Source organism: Talpa occidentalis, unplaced genomic scaffold, assembly GCF_014898055.3.
Source record: "Talpa occidentalis isolate TD23 unplaced genomic scaffold, MPIMG_talOcc4v2.1 talOcc4.16, whole genome shotgun sequence".
Classification (NCBI taxonomy): Eukaryota; Metazoa; Chordata; class Mammalia; order Eulipotyphla; family Talpidae; genus Talpa; species Talpa occidentalis.
Window position 1 is genome coordinate 20,156,296 of NW_023601653.1, and position 19,502 is coordinate 20,175,797.

The 19,502-nt window shown below is 33.8% G+C and overlaps 1 protein-coding gene across 3 annotated transcripts in view; it reads left to right on the forward strand.

Moving 5' to 3' along the window:
- The first annotated feature begins 386 nt into the window (after positions 1–386).
- DCN (decorin) overlaps positions 387–19,502 on the forward strand; it is a 30,527-nt gene continuing 11,411 nt past the window's right edge. The window contains exons 1-3 of one of the 3 annotated variants that reach the window (XM_037513885.2): positions 387–698; positions 4,486–4,741; positions 17,350–17,462. In XM_037513885.2, the coding sequence (XP_037369782.1) occupies positions 4,519–4,741; positions 17,350–17,462 (336 nt within the window). In that variant the 5' untranslated portion in view covers positions 387–698; positions 4,486–4,518. Of the gene's footprint in view, positions 699–754; positions 780–3,541; positions 3,703–4,485; positions 4,742–17,349; positions 17,463–19,502 lie in introns of those variants that run through there. The other 2 variants (XM_037513887.2, XM_037513886.2) reach the window with 2 other exon arrangements.

The following is a 19,502-nucleotide window of genomic DNA, read 5'->3' on the forward strand; positions in this document are numbered from 1 at the left end:
ACATTTTAGAAATACATTCAAAGTATAGAGAAACCCCCACAGCATAGTACTTGAACTTGCACAAACAGCCCAAAGCAAGCAAGAATTCGAATGAGTATTTTCACATAAGCCTACTTGCTTATTTTCACAGACCACATTTAAAATAACTACAAGATTAATTTCATTCCATTTGCCGGACTCATACATCCTTGAAAGCAAGAAAAACTGTCATTTCAGAATTATAATAAACGTTACTTATAAACAAGACGAGAAGGGGTGGGTGATGGAATGAGGTTGGGGGTGGGGAGACAAACCCTTTAGTTACAATATTTTAGGGAATTGAATCAACACTATAAGACAAATTTCAATTCAAGTTGCTTCACTCCACTACATAAGGAGTTTAGAATTTTAAGCAGATGCAAAAGGAATAAAGCAAATGGGGAGAAAAAAAGGCCGATAAAGTTTTTGGCTACAATACAAGAGACATATCATTACCATATGATCTAATGTGGGTGTCAGCCGGATTGTGTTCATTGAGGGAAACCTTATTTTTTAACTGTGCTATGGAGTAGAAGCAGGAGGTTTTCAACCTAGTGACAGTCACAGAGCAGCACCTACCCCTCCTCTTTCCACACCTGCAAACTCTTTTGCTTGGGCTGAATTTAGTGTAATTACATCTCAGCTTTGAGGGTTCCTGTGGCAAATCCCCGGATTAAAAGGTATGGTTTTCAATAATTGTCCTGAACTCTGCTACAGACTAATAAAACTTCATTCAAGTTGAGAGCAAAAGGACTTACTTGGTGAGAAAAAGAATAGAAAAACAACGATCATGCTAAACTTTTAGTAATCTTTATGGAACATTTTTAAACAAGTACTGCTTGAAAACAGACGTTAAATATTTGGTAAAGTGGTTGAATGAATTGTTTTAGCTCTTTCTGTTCTTGCAAAGATGTTTTTATAAAAAGAAAACTATAATTTAGCACTGTGATTATCTATAGTGATATATTTTGTATTTGTACTTATAAAATGTTTAGCACTTTAGGAAGTGTTTATGGAAAAGTATTTTAAATGAGCATACTATTCCTAGCTGAATGATATATTTAAAAGTGTGTTCCCCTCCTGAATTCTTGTATATTTTAAGAACTTTTAAAACCTTAGCAAACTGAACGCTGATGACTAGTTATAGAGGTCTAGTGTATAATTCTACAACCTAGAAAAGAATAAAAATTATACCCACAGAAGTTATCAATATTGAGATATTCATGCTGATTATTAAAGACCTAATTAAGATAATCTCACAGTTAGCTCCATAACTCCTTAAATGTAAAGAGACACTGTCAGTATTTTCAATGCAAATGAACTTTTTACTATCAGCTACATTCACTGTAAAATAGGGTGTAGGTTATTTTTTCTTCTGATTTCAAGACTGGGTAACATGACCACTGGTTAAGTGGGTTCAAAGTGATGTAAATACCTGTGGCTTTTTCTTCCTATTGCTTTTGACCAGAGGAAAAAAATCAAATGAACCTCGGGTAGCCTTTATTTATGATTAGATGCTACTGTTGCTTATTATTAAATAAGTTCTATTATTGTGGAAGTTTTGTTATTCATCTAGCACTGGGGGATTTTAATTTTGCTCTGTAATTACATCTTCACTTATCTCTTGAGGGATAAAAGTCATACCAAAGGCATAAATGATGTTCAAATGTTATGTTGATCTGAATGGTAGAGTTAATTTAATGGACTGAATAATTGCTAATTAGCATTTCGGAAAGAGTTTTATTTTGAGAATATTTAAAGGAATTTTAATAGAATTTAAAAAGCATATGATTTTAATAATAGTTTCCTTGGTCACTACATGGGCAACTGCTGTTTTTTGTTTGTTTTTCTGATTTATTTAGGAAAGAAGGAAATGATTAAATAAATCATTAGTATCAACCTCTGCACTAATTATTTTAAGATACTAGGGCTTAAAGTATCATGACACTAAATTAAAAGGATCTGTTTCATGGAAGAATTTGTATTAAGGTCCTGGACATGTTATTGTTTTCCCCCCAGGGCATCAAGGATTAAAATGCACACACACACTCTCACACCAAGAAAGTGATGTAAATTAAGTAGTGGAAGCTATAAGATGCCTATTTGCTTTAAGTTTTAAAGTTTTAACCAAAAACAATATTATGTAGAGAATTCGCACCATTTTAACTAGAGTAAACAAATATAAATGATAAATGATAATATTCCTCTGAGTTTATGCTCAACATTTCCTTTTTTGGATTGGGGAAGCAACCAGACATTTTCTGCTTTGCAGAAAAGATCAAAAAGCAACATCTGCATTAATTCTTGTTTATTAAATCTGCAATTACTTTGCTTCATTTTTTTTTCTAAAATTGTAAGACATTAAATATGCAAGGCTAGCAAACTTGTGGTAAACCATAAACATTGCATTTTAATGTGAAACAGACAGAAAACCACTCCCATAGATCCACTCCAAGGAAACGTTGCCAGAACAATAGGGTCTCCTTTAAAGGGCAAAGTAGTAACTGAGAAGGAATGGGCACCTTGAGAAAACTCGATGTTGAACTTAAAGGGAAGTGTGAATAATAATCTCCATGGTATATTTTAAAGTGGAAAGCCATAAGCTTGTATTATATATATGCTGTCCTAGACATACTTCAGGAATAAATATAAACTAAAAATAATCGTGTAAGAGATTGTAAAACATTTGTTTTCTCGCAAGTGAACCCAGGCAAAATTTCCCCAAAGATACACTAAGTTTAGGACATAAAAGTTATTTTCTTTGATTCTAATGGGTACTTTATCTTTTAATATGTTACAACTGAGTATGACTCCAAACAACGCTTTAATTCTAGTTGTGAATGTGCAGCTTCAATACGTATTGTTATAAGCATACAATTCAAAGATGATGAAACTAAAGATTATATCTACAATATGTGTTGGTTATAATTAGAACAGTCTCAGTGGGTTTTCAAAATATATCAACTCAAAAATAGTCTACTTGTTCTCTATATGATTAACTACTTTTTCTTATTCAGATTTTCTTAGTTACTTCAGTCAACTAAACAACTAACTCAGCAACAAACGTATATATCTGTAAGTGCACATTGAATTAAGGGGTAAATAGTGGATGGATTTGTCAAAACTATTTTGTTTGTTTACAGATTAGCCCTACTGGTAAAACTAAATAACATATGTTGTATAAAAGTTTTAGTGTTTTCTGTGTATGTTTATGGTTTATTAAGAGTAAATAATTTGAGAAACTCACTAAAATTTATTTTTAAAATTGAATTATACCAAGTTGAGGTTTTCAATTTGCTATCTGATGCTAAAAATTTAATATTGAAAACAAGATAATTTTGTTTTTAAAAAAATAGACTGGTTGCATGGAACAAATTGGGTAACTTGTATTATTAATAAATTTATGGTCCATTGAGTCATTTTTGTGCATACTGTTGTGTAAGGCTGGAGTACAGAACAAAGAATAATAGGACACACCCTGAAAGAACACTTCTTCTGGGAAGGGGGAGGCAGAGCCAGCACGCAAAGCAAATCATAATATAATGCGATAAGTTCTTTAAAAGAGGTAAGAGCAATGTGCTTTGGGAGCACAGATAGGGAGAGCACAGCATTCTGCCTGGATGAACCAAGGAGTAGACAAGGAAAGCCAATTATCTCATTGGATCCTTACAACTCTCTTACAAGGTAGGCATTTTAAATGGCTGTAGATTTGGGTGTCCATATTGAGGGTAGCAACTGGGAATGGAGTGAAAAGGAGATAAATCTATTTAGAGAAATATGGCTAGAATATCATTTGGCACCACATTATGAGTGATCTTACTTGCAGCACAGGGGAGGACCTTATTGGCAAACCAAGAAGAGTGAATGAAGACCAGTAGAAGATTAATACATTAAAATTTAATGTTTAGACGATGACTTGGGCAGCAGAGTAGGAGATGGGCTGGTTTAGACAAAGTATTCAAGGCATTTACCATTTGGAACCTCTTACCAAAGTTCAGAGGGTGATGAGAAAGGCCTGCACCATGATAAATACAATGAAATGGAAATATGAGATTGGCTTTCAGAGATATTTGTGAAGCAGGAATTGGAGATTTGTCATGTGTCCAGACAAATGTATTGGCTGTGGCATGGTTTGTGTTCTTTGAAAATTGAAAATTCCAACATGATTTAACACCATCATCATTTTGCAAATATATATATATATATATATATTTGAATATATATTTTCTTAATTCAAACCCAAAATTCAAACAAGCAGCTTTAAATGATATTAAAATTAGTGTTCACAAGTGTGCAACTTAAGTCTATAACGTGTCTTATCCCCTTTCAAATATATTTCCAATGCTCTGTTTCCTAACAAGAGGCAAACTATATTTTTTTCTGTTTTCTCTATGCTACCTCCATAGTGTTAAATAAGAAACATAAGCAAAACCAATGCTACTCTAATAAATTTTGTTTCTTTCCCAGGTTCCCTGGTTGTAATACTACATGAGATAAAACATGAAGGCAACTATCATCTTCCTCCTGCTTGCACAAGTTTCCTGGGCTGGACCTTTTCAACAGAGAGGCTTATTTGACTTTATGCTAGAAGATGAGGCTTCTGGCACAGGCCCGGAAGATAGCTCAGACACAGAAGATGGCATTCATGACCTAGAGCCTCTGGGACCTATGTGTCCCTTCCGCTGTCAGTGCCACCTCCGTGTGGTCCAGTGTTCTGATTTGGGTGAGTGGGTACAGGCTCTCTTTATCTACCCTGCTTTTTTGTTTTGTTTTTTAACAGGGAATGTCTACCCTGAGAGGTTAGTATTTTCAGTTTTAATCTCTGCATTTCCAAGTGTGAGAGACAGTGCCACCTAATGAGGAGGAAAGGGAGCAGAGCAGACTAGGGAGAAAAATAGCTTGAGGTGTGGAAGTCTCTTTTTTAAAAAAGGGCTCCAGTACTTTGCAGTCCTGGACAAACCACCTTTTAAAAAGTTATTTCTGTGCTTCATGGAACTCATTCTGTCAAGTCAAATTTTGAACAGAACTATGTCTTTTGCTCTGTGATTCCAGAATTCATTAGATGATTTGCTTTCATGAATTTTAGATATTAAGAAAACCTGGGAATCTCGCATGCCCTGATTTAGCACAGATCATGGAGTTTAAACATTACTAAATTTAAACTATGCTGAGTTATCAGGAGCTAAACAAGCAAACTTTCAAAACAAGAAAATTATCTCTAAAGTACCAAAATTCTTTTGTGATTACCAGGTCTTTGTAAGGCCTTTACCTTTGGCATTTTGTAAACTTTATAGATAGTTTTAAAGGAAATATTTATGAGGAAGTTATGACTAGTCAATATAATCACTAGCATATATCTTTAGCTTAACATTGTAAATGTAGTTTGATTTATCATCTTTCAAGAAAAATTTGTCCTGGGAATTCTAAGAGCAATACATTCAGGAGATAAATTCAACAGATGGGCCACAGGGGAATGAATTTAGTTTACATGGCAGCTGATTCACATTCCTCCTTTTTTTTTGACACATTTTCTCTTTGGGGGAAAAAAAAGAACAGGAAAAAATTCTCACAGAATGATTTTTGTCCTGGTGTATTTCTTTATGGAGGAAACCCCACAGTATATATAAATAAGATTCTTATTTTGGAAGTTTTATATTTACTCAGAACATCATTTGTAGTTGTTTTACAGGAAAAAAATGCCACTAATTTCTACAGTTGGAATAAGCTACATATAGCGCCCACCAAACAAAAAATTTTAAATCATAACAACTGAAAAACTAACACATTGAGGTAGTTTTTCAATGCTGACATTTAAAACTGAAAAAAAAAAAAGGTGTATAGAATTGCTTTGACGAGGCCACAGGATAATTCCACTAGATTCATTCATTCATTCATTCATTCATTCATTATTTCAGCAAGTATGCTAAGAACCCACAATGGGTCAGAACAGTTCCTGAGCCATGAGGAGGAAAGGATAGAAAGTATAAATATGGTCTCTGTTCTTATGGCTTATATTCTACTGATAAGGATTATTCTTTTTTGAATTATATATTCATTACAGGTGGGATTAGATTGCTAATAAATTATAGAGAAATTTTTATAAGCATCTAAAGATCACCTACATTATTTCTTTTGGAAGGAAATTAATGGTGTTGAACAAATCTGAACTTTTCTAAATTTACAAAATAACCAATTCCTAAAAATTGTGAGACAAGTTAAACTTCACTTTGCCTCTGAGAACAAAGTTAAATGGATCCATGATTATTCCCGCCATCTATGTTATTAACAATGAAGAATTGATATTTTTTAAGGAAAGAAAACTTGCCCAGCTAGTTCACTGAAATTTTGATTTTTCCATAAATATAATTTTACCTTTTTTGCATGATCAATAATTCCTAATACTTGACTGATGAAATCATGGGGGGCAGTTTTCCAATTGTCTATCATAAGAAGAGCCCAAATGTATTACTCAAACAGAAAAGTAAATTCTCAAGAAATATTAAGTATATTTACTTGGCCATCTCGTGATACATTTTTGTAGTTACAGTTGGTTGTGGTGTTTTTGATGAGCACTTTTTTTCTGTACATTATCTTATTTCTAAAAGTTCACATTATTTAATCTTCTGTTATTACACATATGCTTACTGACTTATCTATGAAAGAAGTAACTAAGCCTAAAATAATGTTTGGGGGAACCATATTCAACTAAGAGAATCACGTTCCAATCGAAGTTACTCTTACTTTTTATTTAATCCACAGATAAATATTTAAATACATGGTCAAGTGTTTGAACTGATATTTTTAAAACATAAAATAACTTTCTTAAAAGGAAAACCAATCCACTTGCCTTAAAATCGAATTGTTTCCACATTTGCAATCATTATGTAACTTCTGGTCACTTCATGATCTTGGTAAATGGTCCGAGCCTTGACATTTACATCGTCAGGAAAAGGACAGTCTATCCTATAGATCAGGTTATATGTGCGAGGTCTCGGACATGGAAGATGTTCAATAATGCTCTATAATGATGATTCTTTGGAGTATAAGATGGAAGACAAGGAAAAAGATAAAGAAGAAATGAGGGAACATATTCCTAGGAAAGGCCATGCATTTTATTTTCTTGTGTTCTTTAGTGATCTAAAATGAACATGAAGCATGAATTACTATAATTTAAAAAAAAAAATTGTATTTCTAGCTGAAAAATGTGAATGCTTTTCTATATCATAGGCAAATGTCCTTTTAAGGATGATCTTTGCAAGGGCTTGCAATGAGCACAAAGGAGCTACAGAGTTGAAAGGCATTAGTCCTCTGTCATCTTATTGTCTATACAATGTTTCATATGAACATGCCTTTTTATTTTGATTTTTTTAAGATTTATTTTTATTATTTTATGCATACAAGAACTGGGGTATCTGCCATAGGTGTGAGGGTTGAAAGGATTCATCAGAGACAGAGTGGGGAACAGAACAGGCAGATGAACTGAAATGCACTGCTCAGAGGAGCAGCAGGTGAGACAGGAGAGGTCTGCTGCGCCATGTGGGTAGCTCCCTGGCTGGACGGGGATTGAACTCATGCTGCAGAGGCTGTGGACAGCTTCACAGTGCTATGCCCAACCTCTTGCTCCACCAGGAAGGCCCTGAACATAGCGAAGACCCTTTTTAAATAGTTAAAGCCGTTTAAAACTTGATGTCAGTTTCAGGTGTACACCATAGCTTCCATATTTGTATGCATTGCAAAATGATACATGAAGTCAACTTAACACCTGTCATCCTACATAGTTATATTTTTTTTTCTTGTGATGAAAATGTTTAAGATCTTCTCTAATAGCAACTTTCAAACAATTCATTAAAATTTCTGACAAATTTTGCCATTAAGCACTATTTCTGACAATGTTAACATCAATTTTTCAAATTGTCCTTTCAAAACTAAGAAGTAAAAACTGAAATTAAAATTAGTAATTACTCCATAGGAAAACCACTGAGACCAGTGGGAAGATAATTGATAGTGTTAGTCCCTACCCCTAAATTACCAGATACTATTCTAATGTTTTCTGAAAGCATAGGGGATTAAAAAAGTAAACATATATTTTAGTATCCAAAAATGTAATTAATTCTCCACAGATAAAGGGCACATTGTTTGGCTGAACTTATAATTTAACTTGTAATTTGAACCAGAATTTTATGAGGCCTATATCTTCTCTTCTATCTCCTCTTAAACCATAAAATAATTCACTCTTCATGATAGCATTTATTTTAAAATAACAATATAAAAATATATGCAGGATGAGCAAATTCAAAAATCAGAATTATCTTAAAATAACAAGCCCAAAATTTAACTCATTCTTGTCCGACGATCTTTTCAAAATGTCCTAATCTTGATCCTAATATTTGATACTTTGTTTTATGTGCTTGTGTCTTGAAGGAAGATCATTCCCATTACTTGTTTATGCTTTGGTTTGTCTATTCATCTTTGGATCCAGTGTCATAAAATAACATTTATTACTGACTCATTGCTTGTAGGCCGATCAGCCCTGATAGATGATATAAGGACAACCGTTGTTTTTTGACTATTCTTCCAAATTGAAGTAATAGTTATTGAGGCATTTCATACAAATTAGTTTCAAAAGAGTTGGAGTACCTTTTGAAATTGTTTAATACTATAAAGAACTTGGGTTTTGCAGTTTGAAACCTCTCAAGTCATGTTTTACCACTAGCTGCCTATAACTTCATAACTTTCAAAATCTGGTTCCTCATTCAACAAATAGGAATATGTCTAACTTAATTTTGTAAGGAAAAAAATTGTAGAAATGATTATCATAGTCTGTTATATTTAGCCTACCATTTCAGACCAAGTCAATTAACAACATGAGCCTATTTCTGATATATTCTTTCATTTTTTTCTAAAGTTCAGAATCTCTAATAATTACATGGCCTTATCAAGTTGAAACAGAATTACTGTGGTCAAGTGGCGAACAATGAACCATTAGGCTATTTTATGTTCATCAATGATTTACAAATCACATACTTGACCCTCAAGAGAGAATACCGAAGATGTAACATTTAATTTTGTCATGTAAAGCATTACAAGTAACTACTGATTCCTAAAATGTACCTCACGATGCAAAGGCTACTTTGAATTTAAAACCCACAAAAAAAAAGAATACTCCTTTAAATTGCATAGAGTTTTCTTCTTTTTAATCATTTTGCTTCTAGTAAAACTGGTAAAAAAAAATTGTTACTGGGTACCACTTGGGATATACTGTCACCCAGCTTGTCTTTTGACTAGAAGCAAAACATATACAAGTTAAATGAATAATACATTAAATTGATAATACACCTCTCCATGAAATCAAACAAGAACAAATTAGGGTTATTTTGTAGAGGGACAGAGAGAATGGTGAAATTTCTATTGTTTTCATAGTTTATCTCCAGCGCTGCAGCATCAGTGACAAAGGGTGATTCTCACTTGAAATTTCAGATATATCATAAGCACATCCGTAAGACATGGTCCAGGAAGGGAACTACGTAGAGAGCAAGCGCTAGTTGGTTGCCTAAATAGTATTGGATAAAGGTGGGGTGTGACAATTTTCAGATCCAAGACTAATGCTCAGAAGTGACCCAGATAACCAAAGCTCCTGATTCAAGGGGTTGAAAATGAGGAGGAGGAAGAGAGGAGTCAGAGAAAGTCAAAGGAAGCATCTGTCTCTTTACCCTGACCTAGAGCCAACAGATCCCTGGTTTCCTTCTCAGTCCCAGGAGGAATAGAGAGGCAGCTGTGTGGGATCAAGGTATTTGGTTAAGTCACAGCTGTGATACATTCTTCTCTGGAAGATCATCCCTGGCTCCAGAGGACAGGGTGGGAATAGGTTAGCTGGAATATCAATTCCTTGGGTAAAAGAGGACAAGTAGGAGACCCTTTATTCTTGAACTTTCTCCTTCAAAATTGTAGCAAGAAGATTATTTACTTGAAAATAAAGATAAAGATCAATTCACCCAATTAATAACAGGAGAAAGTCCTATATGAGCTATATTTAACACTTGATTCAAACAACCCTTGACTTAGTCTGCAGATTTCATGGAGAAAGCTTCTACGGTTTGTCTATTTCTGTGCTTTCACTGTAATCTACATTTGCCTTCTTTGTTCTATAGTAATCATTTATATAGCCATATCTATATTTATTTATCTCTATAATATATATTTCTAGAATCTGTCCAACGACCATCATAGTCAAGTTGCCAGTGTGGAGGAAAAGAAGGAAACATGTATGAGTTGAGCAGAAAGGATTTTTGGTGGGGCTGAGAAAGCTAGTTATTATTTTGGTCATGTGCAAAAAACTGAAGTGTATTACCATTGTCCTAATTATTCAATTGAAGACAGAATTATAAAAAAGTACTCTTGGAAATTGACAAGAATACATCTTGAAGTTTGGACCCTTGCCACAGGGCAGGAAAAATAAGCATGACCTTTTAGGACAACCTGGACTTTGTCCAGCATGATATTTACCAGATTGCTAACATTTGCTAGCAAAACAGTGCTGTTTATCACTGGACCAAGTAGAAAAACAGTCTCATTCTTACTAGCCTTTATTTTCAGGAAGATAAAGTTCCTATTATAGAATATGGGGGTAGGAGGAGATGGCAAATACATGATGCAGACTAGTTTGAGAAGTAATTGCATTTTAATGGGAAATCTGTAATTACATGAATGACTTTACTCATTGAAAAATAAATAAATTTAGGAACCATTCCACTCTTCCTATTGTTGAATAGAAATAACCTCAACATTTTGCAACTTATGATTTTATTTTGCTCATGATTTTAGGTATGGAGAAATTGAGAACTCAGAAGGACTATTCTCAGTTGGGGTCTCTGGTGCATCTACAGTCAGGTGTTGACTGGGATATTAGTCAATAGGAGACTTTCCTTAGCCAGATGGGTCATTCTCAAGACATGTAGTTGGTGATGCTGTCACCTGTGGGTTCAGTAATTGGGTCATCTGGAGTACCTTGAGTGGTCTCTCCATCCTGGTGGTCTTCAGCATAGACAGACTTCTTATATGGAACCTGACTGACCCCCAGAGTAGATGCCCCAGAAGAATTGGGTAGCAGCTGGACAAACTCTTCTGGCCAAAAGTCATTCTGTGTCATTTCTACCACATTCTATTAGGTTGCAGACGCATAAGATATGCCAGACTCAAAGGGAAAGGAATTTGACTCCATCTTTTAATGGAATTGGAACTATTTGTATCGATTAAGAGTAAATAGGTTTAGGATGGGAGAGATGAGGCAGTGCCTTCTTTGTAAAATGCAATTATCTACACATTCACTTAGATTTATATACAATTCCAATGACAAGTATGAACATAAATTAGTTTATTTTATATAGAATAGCCACAAATATTAGATGCCCCCTACAAACTACTTTAGAGCTCAAATCAATTATATTCTAATTAATTAACAAATTTATTTCACTTAAACTTTCTACTGAAGACTGTAAGAAAGACATTGAATCATATCTTTGTGACTTTGCTTCTAATTGATCTCATTCAAAATGCTTAATTTTTACTTTTGATATTTTATGAACTGCTATAAATTCTACCAGTATCGATAAGAATGATTTAATTAAAACCACATATGGTTATTAAAATCATACATAAATATTGTAATTATTAAGATTATATAAAAACAACGTTTTTTAAAAAAGGTGATAGAATGTTTCTATTTCATCCCACCAGCTTTTATACTTTTTCAAAATTAGTTTTAGTTCAAATAAAAAATAGGAATGCAATTTCTAATCACCACAAAGTAATTTCTAGCTTTATAATATTTCTGTCCAAGTCTACATCATTTTCAGCATTTTCAGATGAAGGAATAGATACTGAGGGTTGCTAAATTAGAGGCTGAGGTTATCTGGATAGTAGCTGAGTTTATTTAAACTCAGGGAATTCAGATTCTAAAGATGATGATATTGACTAAAAAGACAAACCTGATATTTTTAAGATTTGCAAAAGTGGAGTATTTGTCATAGCTGTTAAGTGTCCTTTAAATTATAATTTTTCCCAAATTATTTCATTTTCTCTTGCAATTTATTTATTGAAGAAATCTTGATTTTGTTGAATTAATTTCTCTAGTAGAATTTAGCATGTTCTTTGACTTTCTATTTCTTGGAAAGTGAGGGTTATATATTGAAGCTTAGCCAGTTTAGTAAATGGGATTGTTTTCTTGTTTGCTGATTTTTGTCAACACTAATTCATAAATGAGGAACTGTCTCTCCACACAAAGGTTTAAAACTGATCCCTCCCCTCTAGAAATATATTTAATGCAAAGAAAGTGTTATCAGAGATAAGACACAGGTAGGAAAGAAACAGCAATTTTTCAGAAACATAGTTAAAAAAATTTCCTCCCAAATAAAGACACAGAGGACAGTAAGAAACATGTTGAGGTGCATACTGTGGGGATGATATATGTGAGTAGCATTCATTTCTAAAATGTTGGCAGCTAATCAAGAATCAGAAAAAAAGACTGTCACTATTATTGCCAGTTATATCCAAATACTCTGAGGAACAATAAGAACTCTTAAGAAAGACAGCAGGATGTGAAGTGATAATGGTTTCAAAATATAACAAAAGGTCTTAAAGCCAAGATCTTGAACTTTTCACCAGGGAACAGCAGTGAGCAGACTACAATTTCAAAAAGAATCAACTAAAAAGCAATCACCTGTGTGTACAACAGTAAGAAAAAAGTTCTGATGAGAAACAGTCTTTTGTCCCTGCTTACCTAGAATTTATAGAATAGAAAGAAAACTAAAATTCAAGATTATACATCACAAGCTTATATAGAAGGTGTTTGGATGAAGAGCTCATTGCTATCTGGGGTAGTTAGGATGAATAGTATAGACGAGGGAATAATGGGAATGCTTTAAAATATTGTTAGAAGTAGAAAGAAATGAGACAAGAGAGCATGCCTTAAAACATATGTTGAATCTGAGGGGGATTGGGAGGGAGACAATGAAGTGGGGAGGAAGCAAAATGGGCTACAGTGGAGGACTATGGGTGCCTTGGTAGTGGGTGTGGTGGGGTAACACCTATACCTCTAAATTATAGTGGGAATCCTTTAAATGTAAAATATTGATAAAATGCTGCTATGTGAAATTCCAAAATAGATATGAATTTACTAGAAATTCAAAGTAAACTGCAAAACAAGCCTGAAGATGGACTTTTTATCCTAAGTCTTTAGAAAAAAGAGATATTTCACCCCAAGCAGTCCCGAATTTAAATATTCTAGGATGACAATCTAACTAAAATTAGATTTTGGTCTCCACAGCTGAAAATTATTTGAAAATTGACATTGAAGAAATGAGAACCCCTAGAATATAAGGTTGACGATGTATAATAGTAAGTGTAAGTGGAAATTAAGACTTTGACAAAAATGCCCACAAAGTAATGATGGAAGGTAGGCAGTAACTTTTATCCAAATGAAAGGAAGTGTGCCCTTTCTTGGTTGGAAAATACTAATTATCAAAGACTTGGCAGAAGTCTACCACTCCTAATTGCATGAAATTAGAAAACTGACATTTCTGAAAATGGTAATGATCAAAACTACATAGTACAGTTAAATATCCTCCTACAAGGTAACCCTTCTGGTAATTTGTTCTTCATCACTGAAAACACTTCACTCTTGCTATTTCTCTATGAAATATTTCTGTAGCCATTTCTTGGAATATAGTTTTGCATGTTCAGAATCACCTATATTTTGATTTGCAAACTTATAAAGGTAAAGGATCATGAATAAGAAGTTTGACTTTTTCCCGTTATCAACAAATGGTGATTATGTGGATAGTGTTTGGAATGTTTGGGAAAAGCTTAGAAGTAGGTTATTCAGATAAATATTTTTTATTACATTAATTTTCAATTTTTGGTATTGCTACTAAAGTGCTTACAACATTGCATATGATTTAGAGGTACAAGATCACCCCCTTCAGGTGTTGTTACCATACCACTCCCACCTCCAAGATAGTCATACACTTCCTGACCATTATCCTTTATTTTTAATTGAGGTAACATTGGTTTACAACATTGTTTATAGTTCAGAGGTATAGGTTCACAGCATTTTAAATCTTATACCACATTATCAAAGCACCCACAGTGTTCCACCATATTCCATTGGGTCCCCTCTCCTTTTGTTACCCACTGCCACACTTCCCCTTTGGTAGCCTTAATTCTACAGTCAGATTTCTAAGGCTTGTTGTGGTGTAGTTTTCTCTGTTCCTTTGCTATGTTTCTCTGCACTCCAAATATGAGTGAAATAATTGTCTTTCCCCATCTGACTTATTTCACTTAGCATAAACTCCCCTATTTCCATACATGTTGTGGCCAAGGGCAAGATTTCATCTTTTTTATGACCAAGTAGTATTCCATTGTGTATATATACCACATCTTGATCCACTCATCTGGGCACTTAGATTATTTCCATAACTCGGTTATTGTAAAGAGTGCTGTAATGAATATAGGAGTATATATATCCCTTCATATTAGTGGCTTATTTTTTATTCTTTGCATAGGTATCATGGAAGAAATGAAAGTAAGAATATGGCTACCATGATATTTTATCAGTATATGTTTACATAAGACTCAAAATTGGAAAGATATCTTCTGGACAGTTTCTGTATATTCAGTCATAAATTTTTTAACTGAAAACTGTATGTTAAATGATACTTTCCATTAAGATGTGAGCATTATTTGCATTCCCATGGCCTAATAAATTGATGGTGCCTAAAAGGTATGCAAGGGAGTTTTGCTGAATGAATGAAAGAATGATCTTCAACACTTTCAATTTCAGATATAATGGCAAGGGGTAGGAAGAATGTCTGACTTAATGCTATATATTCTTCTTTTAAAATAATTTTTAAAGATTATTTATGTATACAAGAGCTGGGGTGTAGGCCAGAGGTGAGGGGACTGAGAAGATTCACCAGAGACACAGTGGGGAGCAGAAAGGCAAACTAACTGAAATATTCTGCTGAGGGGAACAGTGGGTGAGACAGGAGAAGTCTTCTGCACCATGTGGGTCAACTCCCTGGCTGGGGATCAAACTCATGCTGCAGTAGCTGCGGATAGCTTCATAGTGCTGACACTTATCCCCTTGCACCACCAGGAAGGCCCCTGACTTAACGCTATATATTGCTAACATATAAAAATTATCACATAAATGTGTCTTGTTTTTTACAAAAAATTACATCAATGTGGAAGAAAGCCAATGGAAAAGAAAAAGGCAAAGCCACTTGCTGTTTTTCTCTAGTGACATTCATAATCAGTTATTCAAAATGCCATACATTTTAAATCAAAAACAATTTATCCTTATACATCTAATTGAATGACTATTGAGGTGTTTTTCAATACCATGGAACATTTGGTTATCCAATATGTTTACATTTATAAAAACTAAAAACAATAACTCAGATCTAAATTTAAAGTCCAAAAGTAATGGTGTATATAATAATTTTTAGAGGAGTCATTCTAACAAATTTATTTTATTCTGATTAGCCACATATCTATTGGTTATAAAATATCATCTATAATTTATATTAATAGTTTTGACATTTCAATTAAAATTGAATCATTCTTCCAAAAGTTTGGTTGATTTTCAGATTTTGACACAAAAACTTGGTTGCATGTTTATATAATTTTTATTTATTTCATTTATTCTTTGGCTGCTCAGGACAAAAAAGGAATGGCAGGGGAGGAGATGAGGGTGGAGAGAGACAGGGAACAGAGAGAGAGAAGGAGAGAAGGAGAACAGAGACAGGTAGAACAGAGAGAGACAGGAAGCCTATATAATTTTTAACATTAAATGTGGGTCTGTGAGTGTGTTTGGATTATGGAAAGGATCTTTAATGATTCAACTAAAACTTTTCTTCATTGAAAGAATCTTAATATAGAAAGGTATAGATTAACAAATAATTCATGCTTATCTATAACCAAAGGAATTATTTTTTTAATATAAAAAACGAGGGTAGGGTCCTGCTTGGTGGTACAAGGGATTAAACACTGCACTGTGACGGAATCTGCACCCTCTGAAGCATAAATTGGATCCCCTGCTGGCCAGGAGATACCCACATGGTGCAGCAGACCTCTCCTGTCTCGCCCGCTGCTCCCCTCAGCAGTGTATTTCAGTCAGTCTGCCTATTCTGCTCCCCACTCTGTCTCTGGTGAATCCTCTTACACCCCCACACCTCTGGCCTGTACCCCAGATCTTGTATGCATAAATAATTAAATCTTTAAAACACACACACACACAAAAAAAAAAAAAAAAAAAAAAACAAGGGTAAAACAAACTATGGACTAAGAGATTTGAGCCACACAAACAAAACAGGTCTCCTGCAGAAGAGCAAATTACATGTGGGAAAATAATGCATTTCATTTATGACTTTAAAAAATCATTTGAAGGCCTCCCTAGTGGCTCAGAGGGTTGAGCGTAGAGCTGTGATGCTGTCCTTAGCGTCTGCAGCGCAGGTTCGATTCTGGGGCCAGTCAGGGAAAGCCCTACATGGCGCGGCAGACCTCTCCTGTCTCACCCGCTGCTCCCTTCAGAAGAGTATTTCGGTCCATCTCTCTCTTCTGCTCCCTACTCTGTCTTTGGTGAATCCTCTCACCCTCCCATGCCTCTGGCTCTTGTGTAAAAATAAATAAATCTTTTAAAAAATCATTTGAAATGGTTGAAAAGGTAAAGCAGACAGTTTTTTTTTTTTTTTTTTTGTCAAAAATTAACAGTCTCTTTATTAATCCCTGCTGACTTGGGAAGGGCTCAGTTATACTCCAGACTTCTGATAAAGTTATTGCGATGGGTTGAATTGTGTCTTTTTTTTTAATTTTTATTTTCTTTTATTTATTATTTAAATTTTATTTTTATATTCCCCTTACAATTACAATCCCCTTATTTTGACTCCTGCCCCCCAACCCCCATAGAGTGTCTCTAGTTCATAGTTGTTTGTTGATTTTGATATTTTCTTTCTTATAGTTATTCTTTTTCCTGGTCCCTTATTTAAGTTTTCTAGATTCCTGCTATGAGTGAGACCATCCAGTATTTTTCTTTTTCTTTCTGGCTTATTTCGCTAAGCATGAGCCCTTCCAGCTCCATCCATGTTGCTGCAAATTGCATGGTAAAGCAGACAGTTTAAACTCAATTGATACAATTTCTAGATGTTAATATTGTGGTAAACATGTTATTGTAAAATTATCATTGCAACATTGGTTTCTTTGTTAAATACATCCTTTGTGGTTCTGTATTCATTTGTCCCTTTTGATGACCATACATTGGTTTTACTCTCATGCTAGGTCTCGACAAAGTGCCAAAAGATCTCCCCCCTGATACCATGCTGCTGGACCTGCAGAACAATCAAATAACTGAAATCAAGGATGATGACTTTAAGAACCTGAAGAACCTTCATGTAAGATTATTTTTAGTTTTAATGCTATCTGACTCAAAGTATTTTGTTTTAACAAAACTTAGATACGGTTATGAGTACCATACGGTAAGAAATAAGCACTGAAGTCTTAATTAAATTCTCTTTAGGGTAGCAATAGAGAAAGCAAAGCATCATATTCATTAATTCCTAAAAACTCATCCAAATTTTTACTACCCCAGATATCCTTTAGTTTTTGCTTGATTTAAAAAAAATACTTTATGCCTTCATCTTCTTTTACATCTCATGAATAAAAAGCATTATCTTCTCAATTACATTTTAATTCAGTAGTGGAACAAAACAAAATGGATTGACTTTAATATTTTCTATTTTTGTGTCTTTTTAAATTCATTTTTATGAGATGCAAATAAATTTGTAAAAGCTCAAAGATTGACACCAAAGGATAAAGACATTATCATCCATATTTTGACAAATATAATTGTGTGACAAATCTATATCCCTCTCTCCTCTCTCTCTCTCTCCCTACCTACCTACCACCTACCTATCATCTGTTTTACTTTGTATTTCAGATTATGCATGTTGTAGCTTATCTGTATGCGTTTTTATGATTTCCCCTTTTCACTGTTCTATTTTTATGTAACATATTCACTCTAGCAATAAGGGTTCTAAGAAAAGAGATAGTACTCTTAACGTGTTTCATAGAAAAGACTTTACTGAAGGGAGATATGATATGGTTTCCTCTCATTAATTCAGTGTACATTTAGTATAAATAAATGCAAAAAATGAAATAACAACAGTTTTACTCTCTACATTGTATTCTAATAGGTCACTTGCTTTGTAGGCAAGACCTTTTAGGAAGGGTGTTAACCTTTGAGCATCCAGAGAATGATCATCATGGTAGTAAAGAATCTAGAAATCATATCTAATAGATGCAATTGATGGAAATATGAATGTCTAAATTGAACGAACTGAATGAAATATTTGCAGGGCCATAATTGAATTTACTTGCTTCAATTATATGGTTACAGAATTGTCCTGTTGACAACTGAGTGATATTTCAGGAAGCAGACCTTTGCTCAATATTAAAAACACAATATGAAAATTTGAATTTTCAAAAAATGGAAATTTCTTAATGATGAGTTAGCTAACTGTGCAGATAAGTTTACAATGAATTCCTAAGGAAGGGAGCATAAACATAGAAAACTCTAACTTCACACCTATTTATTTCTTCTTCCCATTATAAAAATTAGTTGAGGGGATATTAGTAAGAACAGGCAATGAACTATAAGCGAAGTATATTTATGTTATAAATATAACTATAATTATAAAACCATGGAACAGTTAATAATGATAGCATAAAATAGAATGACATAGTCAATTTGTTAATGTGTCTAACAAAAAAAGTACAGTATGATATACATTTTGAATATTAGGAGCTCCAGATAAAGGAACAGACATCATGATAAATTTCTTACCAGTGTTTTGAAAGAGTATGGGACAAAAGTTTTAGAGGATTAGCAGAATTTTGAAAAGAAGATAAGAAAAGTGAGTTTCCTATGCCAAAAGAGAGGAAAGGCGAGAACAATAAGGAGCAGACAAATAAAAATACAAGTTGCTAGAGTGAGAGATATAGACTAAAACAAGGGAGGACAAGGCTTGAACTGGAGATTTCAAAGCTTGGGCCAGTGCAATCCATCACCATTGTTGTAATACAGGACTTGAGTCCTTACTCATTTTTCCTTTCTCTTTTTATGTTATGATTTTACTGGGATGAACTGGTGGTGATCCCAATAGAGTTTGTCAATAACTACTTATCAGTAAGTTAAAAGAGGTTGTAATAAAAAAAAGAGCATTGTTACTTTCAATAAATTTAAAATCTCAAAAAGCTTCATTTAATTTTAAGTTTACAGTAAAGTCAAATCTTTAAGAAATGAATATCCTTCTACTCTAATCCCAACTTCCTGTGTATTTAAATATAACCTGAATAATTTAAGTGCTTCATAGCCTTAAAGAAGAAAGATCTAGTCTCTATGATGTCCTAATTAAGTTTGGCAATATAATAAT